Below are 11857 nucleotides of genomic sequence, written 5' to 3' on the forward strand. Positions count from 1 at the left end.
AAAAGGGGAGTTTTTGCTTAGAGGGCAGTGAGTTGATGTTAATGGTGCTGGAATGATTTGGAAGAGGACAGCGACCATGGCCGCACAACTTGAAGAATGTAATCAATGTCACTAAGTGTACATGTGGAAATTGTTGAGACGGCATTACGTGTTGTTAGGTGTATTTTCACCACAATAAAATTTTAAAAAATTGTTTTAAATCTGATGTAGAAGACAACTGTTTATACGCTTTCAATGTTCATAAATTAGAGAGTAAAAATTATAGCAACAAAAAAGTCTGCTGTAGTAGAGAAAAACTGGTAAAGCACAATACAACTCATATTGTATCTAAAAAAACTTTACAAAACCATGCTACTTAAAACTGAAATAATATAATGCAATTTATTTAAGGAGAACAAATTACACATGATTTGTATAAAAAGTCAGTCTCCCATTCAAAGAAGAAAAAAGTAACATCAACACCCGGGATTCTAACTTGTAGAGTTAGGCTGTGTTTCTGACTAAGGTGAAGGAGATAGACCTCATGACATTGTCAGATGCTCTGTAGGCCCCATAAAATCAAACTAACGAATGCTTAGTTCAAATCCTAGCTCCTTGATAACCAAAAAAGCAGTTTAGCATAATAGTTATTTAACTGTTCAAGGAAAAATGAGATATTTACCTTCCAATAGATTATTAAATTTCTCCCATCAGAACTCCACTCTCTCCAAGTATCTGGTCCCTTTGAAGGAACTAAGAAGGAGATTTCAAAGTTAGTATTTGAAGATGATTACCACAGATCCACTGATGATATCAGTAACTGAGATGATGGTACCTGAAATATTTTTCTAGGTACCTAGAATTCTCAATAAAACTGGGAAGCAACTCAGTGGCTTCCACTTAAAAAATTAGGCAAATGGAAGAGCTAAGCTCTCAATCTCTGGAAAATACAAGACTCTTAGAACAGGATAAAATCACCCTCAAGGCCCTGCACGTCATCGGTCCTCGGGGACCTCTCTGTCTCATGTCATCCAATCTCCCCATTACTCAAGTCTGCTCTCGCCACACACTGGCTTCCTGCTGTTCCTCAGACATGCCAAGGACAGCTGCCTCAGACTCTCTGCATTTTCTGTGTCTCTGCCAAGAACCCTATTCCCCTAGATAAACCATGTGGCTTGCTTCCTTACCTCCTTTATATCTCAGCTCAAACGTCACCTTATCAGCGAGGTCTTTCCTAACCACCATATTATAAACTGCAATTCCCTTCACCTCCCTCCTCACTTGGCCATCACTCCCTAGCCACCCATCTAGGTTTTATTTTTCTCTGTGGTACTCATCATCACCTGGCAATATAATTGTGTGTGTGTTTGAAATTTATTTCTTATTCTCTCTGCTATAAACTCCATGGGCAGAGCTCTGTTTTATTCACTGCTATATCCCTGGTGACTAGAACAATTCCTGACACATAACGTGTGCTCAATAAATATTTATTAGCTGAGTCAATGTCTTCCTCTTAATGAGGTTTAAACGTAAATAAGATGTTTCATCTTGGCAAAAGCAGCTCATTAGCTGAAGGCAAAAGCTCCTGTGGTAGCCAGTCTCCAAAACGGCCAATGACCCCCACGCCTCCTGTTACTCATGCCCTGGGTAGTCCCCTCCCACCAAAGGCGCATCTACGGAAACAGTGTCTAATTCATTTTAAATTGCTGAATGATCTCTCACAGCTGGTGATGGAAACGGCCATGGCGAATAGAAACTGCTTCTTGGCATGCACGCAGGCCACCACGCAGCCACCGCCGCCTTCAGGACACCCCATCTCCCCAAGTGGCACCCAGGGCACGTGCCATACCTGCCATACCCTAGATATGCCTCTGTCTCCCACACTGTATCAGGGCTGGCCTGTGTGACCAACAAGATGTGGCAGATGTGATGGTGTGTCACTTCTGAGGCTAGGTCGTAAAAGACACTCTGGCATCTACCTGCATTCTCTTCACTCGTTCACTCTGGAAGGCGCAAGCTGCCACGTTGTGAGGACTCACATAGTCCTATGGAGAAGCCTGCATGGTGAGGGACTGAAGCCTCCTGCCAACAGCCATGGGAGTGCGCCATCTTGACAGTGGATCCTCTAGCCCCAGTGAAGCCTACAACCCCCACCCACATGCTGACTGCAATCACGAGAGACCCAGAGCCAGAGCCACTCAGCTAAGCTGCTCCTGAATTTCTGGCCCACAGAAACTGTGAGATGATAAACTTTTGCTGTTTAAGACAATGAATTTTGCGGTAACTTGTTATGTATCAATAGTAACTGATACATTTCCTCTCTAGACTCATGTTTAGAATTCATTTTTGAGGATCCAAAGAATTCTTACACGTATTACAAAGGTTCCCCAACATCTATTTTCATGGGAAGAGGCAAAATCTGAATTAACCTCTATCATTTTTTGCTTTACTACTTAATTTTTTTGGAAGAAATTCTCATATCCCCTATATTACATAATGCAAACAAAGCTTCTGCTACCTTTTGTTGGATGATTTCTGCAAATTATACCTATATCTAAGTTTTGCTTTTTTGTCTTGTTTTAAAGCTGATATCTGGCTAGTCAAGGATAGAATCCCATTCCGTCTTTGGAAATTAACATACCTGGAAATCTAGTTACCTAATTTTATACCTATGTTAGCCTAGGTATACTATAGAAAGTGATCTTGAAGATCTTTTAGTCCCATCCATGTCTCAGGCTTAGGTCCCAAATACAAATCCTAATGAGTTTTCTTTATTAAAAACTGTTTTCAATTAAAAGGCAATCTAAACACAGTATTAAAATTCCAGTGAAAGGAAGAAAGAATGGGAGAAAAATCACCCCATAATCTTAACACAGTTTCAAGTTTGATTTCCTATGAGTTGTTTTAATACAGGTGCAACCATACTGTAGCTAGAGTAACCTTACCGTTTCACATAACATGTTATGCATTATTCCATAACTTTTAAAACCATCACTTAAAATGTCTGTATAATATCTTATTAACAGGTATTACACAATTTATCTAACCATTCTCCTCCTCTTAGGCACTTTGGTGACACTTTCCCGAAAAAAAAAAAAAAAACCTGTGAAACTTCTAGATGCACAATTATCATTAGCCATAAAATCACTTGGTAAACTTACTAGCTTCTGTGGTTAGATGCTGTTTTTCAATAGTCCAACTGCTCCATTTCCAGAATGTTTCAGTAGAACAACGAATCCGAAAAGTATAATTAGTATATGGACTTAACTTGCCCACAGTTATGAGATAACTTGAATTTTCTAGTCCTTTGACTGTGACATTCTGCTGTTAGAAAACAAATCAATCAGTATGTATGTGTATGTATACTATGTATAATATTGTATGAACACATCTGGATACAAACACATTTTTTAAAGGAAAGCCTCCCAAATACGTAACATAAATCCACTGAAAGTCCACGAGTTTGAATATATAACACTGAAAGCAGTTCATCCACTATAATATTTTAATTCTTATATACATGCCAAGTCAGTCAAATTATGCTGTGTAATAGCAATAAACAAAATTAGGATTCTTTTTAATCCAAAAAGTGGATCTAAGTAATACTGGCCAATTAAATTATGCAGAGATGATCATAAATTTTGTTTTAGAACTTCTGAATCATCAGTCAGTGGCTAATGGCGATGCAATAAACCTTAACATAATTTAGTAATATGAGATGACCTTGAAGATTAAATAGATTATTGATATGATACTTGAATAAAGCTTCTTTGAGGCAGGCATCATCTTTTATGCATCTTTTTACATGTCACTTAGAATCTCTAGGATGCGCTAAACATGAAGCAGTCAATAAGCACTTTATTTAAATAAAATAAAAATGAAGCAACTCTAAGTAAACTTGAGGATTTATATGTTTTAGGAAAGGCTCTGAGCTCCTAATTACTTCTTGCAAAGAAGCTTTTTGAGTTACATTTTGCAGTTTTGAGTAACTTCCTAGAAATCATCAGTACATTTCCAGATGAATATTCAATAGCAGTATCATTTATTTTGGACCTACTATAAATTATAAGATGGTGCAGTATAAAGTCAACCTAAATAACTGAAATGTATTAAAAAGCCACATTTTGACTTATAATTACCAATTATAATTTGCTCCTATTGCTGCACTCTGAAATTTTAAAGATCATTTCTACTCGCTGGTGCCAGTTAGTTCATTAACTGCTGCTAAAGGTTACAGCAAAAACTACTTATTCATTCACAAATGTACTAAATACTAGCTACGTGCCAGGTACTATACTAGACCTATTAACATTGTGCTTATTAAAAGTCAAACTTATGTTCTATAATATTCAGTCTTATAACGGTTTTCAAACACTAAATATAATGCTGTTATTACGTTGATATATAATGTCTGTTCTTAGTAAATCATTACAATAAATAGATTTCATACACATCAATTACTTGATCCTTTCTGAAAACTCAGTGTTCTATCCAAAATAACCCAAAGCAAATGTATAGAAGAATCATACTCACCAGTTCTTGTACTGAATTACTTTTAGTAATTTCAATTTGACATAAAAGATTAATCTTTGCAAAGCTGCCTGGTAAGTGCCAAGAAAGTGTAACAGCTGTTGAATTAATATCCTTCACTTTGAACGAAGTAGGAGTGTGGGGATAAACTGTAAATATAATTTTAAAAATTACTTAAAAATTTATTTAAAGGTGACAAGCTGTCTTCTAAAGGCAAAACAGAATAGAAGAAAACACAAATCAAGAAAGCTATCATCAGTTCTTATCGACAACATTCTCCTCAGTATTTGTGGAACAGGAGCTCTGGTGAACAAATGGTTAAGCTCTTGGCTGCTAACTGAAAGGTTGGCGGTTTGAACCCATCCAGCAGCTAAGTGGGAGAAAGACTTGGCAATGTACTTCCGTAAAGATTACAGCTAAGAAAACGCTATGGGGCAGTCCTACTCTGTCAGACAGTGTTGCCATGAGTCAAAATCGACTTGCTGGCACCTAACAACGTTTGGGCAATCCACAAACCTCACGTTTACTGCAAACATCATGCCAACATTTTTTTTCAAGAACCAACAATACTCAAGGTTCTTCACTGGCATTGGGAATATTAAAAGGTAGGTAAGATCAGAGTCTCTACCTTTAAGAAACTTCTAATCCATTTGGAGAATGACAAACAAAAACGAACAAGCATGAACAGCATTACTCATGCTAAGGACTAAATCAGCGGTACAGATACTCACTGTTACAGGAATTTGAATGTGAGTGTAGGAGGGAAGGTCTCAGTCAAGATGGGACTTAAAATGAGCTTCGAAGGAAGAATCAGACTAAAATAGGCAAAATGGGTGCAGAAAAGCATTTTAGGTGAGGTCTTAGCAAGAACAAAGCACAATGAAGCAAACTGCACATTACGGTGGTGACAGTGCTTATGCCAATTTGAGTGGTGGGAAAGAATCAGATGGGGAAATAAGGTTGTGAGGACAGAGAGATACATACAAATACTACCACTCAAATACAGAACGTAGCCCTTCTGACCTTGGGAAAAATCAATAAAGATGGCTGCAAGGAAGAATTGTAAAAGTGACTGATATTTTTTTAAAACACAACAGGACTACCTACTAATCACTTGTTGTTAGGTGCCGTCGGGTCGACTTTGACTCACAGTGACCCCATGTGACAGAGCAGAGCTGCCCCATAAGGTTGTCTTGACTATAATCTTTATGGAGGCAGACTGCCAGGTCTTTCTCCCATGGAGGCGCTGTGTGGGTTCAGACAGCAGCTGAGCTCTTAACTGTACTGCCCTTTCCCCTCAACTGTTCTTCTCCAAGGGATGGCCTCTATGCTACTTCTTTCTGTACAGAGCCTAGCACAGAGTTAATGTGCATGGAACGACTGTAAGAATTAATGGAAAAGAGACTGACCACATTTTATTTGTATTCTGGGCTACACGTTAATAAGCTTGGTAAAAATTCACGAATCCGCAGCAATAAAAAGGAACAAATTATTGTACATGCAACAACTCAGATGCATCTCAAAGATATTATTCTTAATAAAAAATGCCAATCTCAAAAGGTTACATACTGTATATGCCTCTATATAATATTCCCAAACTGACAAGGAACAGATTAGTGGTCTTCAAGGGACAGGGACAAGAGTGTGTATGTGTGTGTGTGTGTGAGGGGGGTGCTAAAAAGGTAGCAGAGAAAGTTTTCTGTGGTGATGAAACAGTTCTATATCTTCATGGTGGTGGTGGTTATGGGAATCTACACGAGATCAAACTGCACAATTTGATCTATAAAGAAAAGAAAAACCCACTGCTATTGAGTCAATTCCAACTCATAGCAACCCTACAGGACAGTGTAGAACTGCCCCATAGGGCTTCCAAGGCTGTAAATCTTTACAGAAGCAGACTGCCACATCTTTCTCCTGTGGAGCTACTGGTGGGTTCAAACCACCAACCTTTTGATTCGTAGCCGAGCACTTCACCACTGCACCACCAGACTGCATAAAACTATAGACACATATGTGCATATACAAATATAAATGAAGGCATGTGAAAACTGAGTAAGGTCAGTAGTACAGTTAACAGCACTGTACCACTATCAATTTCTTGGTTTTGACATTGTACTACAGTTATATAAGGTGTCACCACTGGGGAAAGCTGGGTGAAGGGTTCATGGGACTCTAATGCACCATTTTTGCGACCACCACTGAGTCTACAATTATTTCAAAATAAAAAGTTTTTAAAAACTGGACAAAATTTTTTTTTCAGAACCTATTAGAGCCATTTGTGGTTTCTATAAAAATGCCTAATTCATATTTTTACTTTAAATGATGAAAACTGAAATTATACATTTTAAAACTTTTAAAATAAAATTTACAGTTAATAACTATAAAGGAAACAGTCAAAAGTAATTCCTAAAAGCACTTTTCATTAATATCAAGATGTTTTGCCACCTCTAAAGTTATTTTTAAGACAACGGTTTATGAGGCAGCTTACCTCTTTCAGTTATGTTGACTAAAACTGTTGATTCTGACTGACCCAAAGGATTGTGAGCTTTCAAAGTAAAATTATATATTTCCCGATTTGGAATCATTTGAAAGAATAACTGATAGTTTACATTTGTGGTGTCTTCAGCTCTTTTAACATTTTGTCCTGAAAAACTGAATTAAAAGAGCAAGAAAAAATGTTAAATTCAAAATGGCAAGAGATAAATATTGTAGGAAAAAAATTTCTAGTAATTTTTTTTAAGTTCATACTTCTAATTATAGACATACTACATAGTCATAGAAGAAGACGTTTAAGAGACAGGAAGCAAGCAGAAGAAAATAAAAATGACCCACAGGCCCACTGTCCAGAAACAGTCTGTTTATATTTGAGGGTTCTTCCTTCCAAGCTCTTAAAAAAAGAAGGAAAGAAATCGAGGCCAGAAAACGTATTTAAATCACAGCACTGATAGTTACACAATTTTACACAGCATGCTTGGTTGTATATCTTACTCATAATATAAATGAAATAAAGAATTTTTCTACATCATTTAACATCTTTCCAATGTACACCTCACCATTTAAGTTTTACAGTCTTTCACAATTACCCTTACTTTTCAAATAAAGTATAATTTGTATCATGTGGGCCCAACAATCCTGTAGGTCTTCCTGGGTTCCAAGTGCATATAATCTCCTTTAAATCACGTGTTTCACAATTTAGTTTCTGAGGAATATCAGGTGGATCTAATGGGAAAAAAAGAAAAAAAATGCAGTTACCTATGATTATATATATTTTCCCTGAAGACATAATATTTTATAAATGTTAGTCACATTTTGCACAATTTCCTTAAAAAGGAAATAATTTATTGTTTATATTTTGCTTTTGAACAATACAGGAATTATCATTCTTTCTATAGCATGTTTTGTCAGAGTTCATATTACAATAAAACGATGGGTAAAAATACACTAAACAGTGACTTTTAGCTTGTTTGGAAACTCCCCAATAGCAACCTGAAGAGAGCAACTATTATTTTTTCCCTGGAATCCTATTTCAGAGTTGACCAAATCTCTCAAACAAACCTGTGTCTAACAAGTTAATTCAGAAAAATTTAAAGTTTAAAAGTATTAACATCTATCATCTATATATTGTAATATGAAAAGAAATACTAAATCATATTAAAAGCCAATATAAGTCATGTTTCAAATTTCAAAGTTCTTATATAAGTTATAAGGACTATTATTTACAAAGTAAAACTGCTGGTAAAATTCTGCATCACCATATATTCAAATTGCCTGCTTCTCTTTTGTTGTTTTTGCTTTTTACTGAAACAGTTCTCCCTGGCTTTGTAAGGCAGGGCTGCAAAAAGAAAAAAGGTTTTTTTTTTTGTGAGACCTTTAAAGTGGTACATGCGTGTACTGCAGTGTCACACTGCTGATTGCAGAAACTGCTACTTCTGTAATCATGCTGAACGAAGCAGCACAGAAACTGATTGACCTAGAGTTCATATTTACCCAAATGATCATTCATGAAAAGGTAAAAGGTTTCGTTTTTCTTTTTAATAATATACTTGTTGAAACGTTCCGTAAAGTAATTTTAGTATTTTAAAAAGTGCATTTTTAAAGCCATCCTTAGTTTAACAACCAAGACTTAGAAAACTTCACATACTTCCCCCAGAGATAAGAGCAGCATCTTTCAATGACATTTTAGATATTAAGAGGAGTAATGGACACTTTATATGAAAGTTTAACAATCTGACAAACTATCATACTTATTTTGAAAATTACTTTAAATCTAAGGCCAAACTTTCAGCCAACTTTACTAAAAACACACACCAAATAATCTGAATGATTTAAACTGCTGAATATTTTAGGATAGCGGCAGAAATACAAGATGAAATACTTAAAATTCAAATAACAAAAGTAAGCTAGAAAGAAGTGAAAGGGAAGACAGAAGGGAAAAATAAGAAAGGACAGTATTTGAAATGTAATGTATTGATATTCTTGTCAAAGACATTAACTTATAAAACAATCAACTGAAGCTAAATATAAGGTCAATATAAAAAAATCAATTGTATCTCTATATACCAGCAAATAGAAAATGAAATTTAAAAAACAAAGCCATTTTCAACAGCACCAGAAAATATCAAATACCTAGGAGTAAACTTACCAAAAGATAGACAAGACCTTCTATCACTGAGATACACCAAAGACCTAAATAAATGGAGGCATATACCATGTTCACGGTTTAGAAGACTCAATATTATAAAAATGAATATTCTCCAAAACTGATTTATAGACTTCATGTAATCCCAATCAAAATTCCAGCAGGTTTTGATTGTGTGTGTGTGTGCGCTTAGGGAGAAACTGACAAACTGATTCTAAAATTCTTTTCAGTCTTTTCAATAAACAGTGAGTTACAAGGATATCTATATGGGAAAGAAAATGAATTTTGACCCATACCTCACACCATAACCTACTCTTGTAAGTTTCTTAAAAAGCTTCCTCTAAAAGGGAATGCTACTGCTGCTCCTGAGTTGAGAAATAATGAACAATACTTCAACCTTCAAACATTATAAATAAAGGTTAAATTATGAACTAAACAGGTTTTTGTTCTATGATAAAAAATTAGAATATGCTTGGAAAGAATAGAAATGGAAACAGCACATATTCTCATCTTCTACATTTTAATTTTTTTCTTTCATACTTTTAAATGGACACCTCATTTTTTGGTACCTCCAGCAGTCACCACAAAAGGAGGAGACAGAAAACTATAAAATTTAGATCTAAAAACTCTAAATAATGTGTGGACATTCAACACAAGTCATGCAAATAGGGCAGGCCACCATAAAAACCTTTGGAAATGTCACGGAATGTTAAAGCTTTAGAAGTGTTCATGTTAACAAAGATGCCCAACTTACGAGTAAGTACACATCATACACAGAATACAGTAAGACTAAGTCTTCCTCTCGCCCTTGTCCTCCAGCCACCCTCTTCTCAAACATATTATTTAAAAGTTGAAGAAGCATATATTATGCTACTGAAACATTTTGTGTAAAAATATTACAATTTCTTTAATTCAGAAACTTAAAAAGGTGTATTTTAGCCGAGGGGTAAATTAATTTATATAAAATAACTCCTAATCTAACAATTCAGGATTAAGAAATGTTATATACCAATGACTCTTGACTCAACAAAGCTGTTAACTTAAATGAAAAATCAGCAGCTAGATGTTCCAAATCTTGTTATAAAACCTATAAAGAACAAAGACGTAAGGAAGAAACAAAATCACTCCTCAGAAAAAGAATTAAGGCTTTCAGGAGGACCCAAAACATCAGGAAATCTCTCTTCCATATTGTATACTTACATCCTGCAAAAATAACTGTTCCAACCATGTTGGTGTCTGTTGTGAAAACCACATTTGTTCCACTAGTTGGAGAAACAGAAACATTATAGATCTTGATTGCAACATTTTCTCCATCAAGATGGATAAGGGAACACATTTCTTTGCCAAACTGTGCTGATATGACTTTTTCTTGAATTATACAACAAACTGTTATATCTGAGCCTACAAGTATCACTTTGTCTTTAGGAATAACCTTAGGTTGATAATCAGGCGACCCTAGAAGGAACACAAGGAATTATAAATACTTTAGAAATCTTTTCCCATAATAGGCTTATTTTGAAAAAAAAAAAAAAAAAGATTGTTTTTATAATAGTTGTTGCGTGCTGTCGCGTCAATTCTGACTCACAGTGACCCTACAGGACAAAGCAGAACCGCCCCCTCAAAGGGTTTCCAAGGTGTGGCTGGTCAATTTGAACTGCCGACCTTTTGGTCAGCAGTCTGAGCTCTTAACCATTTTGCCACCAGAGCTCCTTATAATAGTTAGCCCACTATATATCTTGTTAGGTGCTTTGTAAGAGTGGTAGCCTAAAGATAAGGTATGCCCCTCAAAACAAAAAATTCTTTAAATATAAAGCTCACAAGAAATGTTCTTCACTGGGCTCCAGTCACTCCACTCTTTGTGACCAGAGAAATGAAGATCATCAACGTAGCACCTCATTCTCACAAAATGAGTGACACATTCCAAGGGCATGTCTGAGGTCCAACTCCATTGATGAACTGTATCTTTACCATTCAGAGTTGTGTTGTGGGTCATCTAAAAATGAACACAAACATAAAATTAGAGTTCTAAACAGTGATATGCCCTTCTTTCCTTTAGGATTAAAAAACATAATAGACTGTACATAATCACCAGATAGTTGTAAAACTATCTTAGTTTTCTGTAAGGCATAACAGAAGAGTTACAGTAAAAATAACCATGATTCATTCGTTTACTTCTTCACCTTTAAGCCCTAGCACATCATCATACAAGATGTTAATATGCCAAAATATTCAATCAGTACACAAGAAAATATACCATTGCCTAAATGATCTCTATTTCTCAAGGAGAGAAAATAATTAACGGGCTAAATCTCTAAAACATAAAATCAAAGGGAAGAATGGTAGTTCAAAAAAAAACAAATTATTGTTTTAGATTAAATTTTCTGTACAGGCATTATATATTTTAATTTTATTTCTAAATATGAATCTTACAATGATATAAATAAATACTAATCTCAATTGTGAGAAACGGGCAAGATTTCAATCAAATATTGAGGATCTACTGGAGCCCTGGTGGCCGTGGTTAAGAGTTCAGGCTGCTAACCAAAAGGTTGGCAGTTCGAATCCACCAGCTAAGCCTGTCTCTGTGGCGCAACCTGTTAACCGAAAGGTTGGTGGTTCCAGCCCACCCAGGGATGGAATGGTTGTTTAGTACGGAGCCCTGGTGGCACAGTGGTTAAGAGCTATGGTTGCTAACCAAAAGGTTGGCAG

At 35.8% G+C, this 11857-nt stretch overlaps 1 protein-coding gene across 1 annotated transcript in view; it reads right to left on the bottom strand.

The window, feature by feature from the left end:
• The window catches only part of LIFR (LIF receptor subunit alpha), a 111358-nt gene that overhangs the window by 17690 nt on the left and 81811 nt on the right, over positions 1 to 11857 (bottom strand). Inside the window, exons 5-11 of the mRNA XM_012558920.2 lie at positions 10967 to 11141; positions 10349 to 10603; positions 7599 to 7728; positions 6998 to 7161; positions 4513 to 4658; positions 3141 to 3303; positions 662 to 732 (exon numbers count right to left, since the gene is read on the bottom strand). Coding sequence (XP_012414374.1) covers positions 662 to 732; positions 3141 to 3303; positions 4513 to 4658; positions 6998 to 7161; positions 7599 to 7728; positions 10349 to 10603; positions 10967 to 11141 — 1104 coding nt within the window. The remainder of the gene's footprint in view (positions 1 to 661; positions 733 to 3140; positions 3304 to 4512; positions 4659 to 6997; positions 7162 to 7598; positions 7729 to 10348; positions 10604 to 10966; positions 11142 to 11857) is intronic.

Source organism: Trichechus manatus, unplaced genomic scaffold (assembly GCF_000243295.1).
Source record: "Trichechus manatus latirostris isolate Lorelei unplaced genomic scaffold, TriManLat1.0 scaffold00197, whole genome shotgun sequence".
In the NCBI taxonomy this organism is placed as follows: Eukaryota; Metazoa; Chordata; class Mammalia; order Sirenia; family Trichechidae; genus Trichechus; species Trichechus manatus.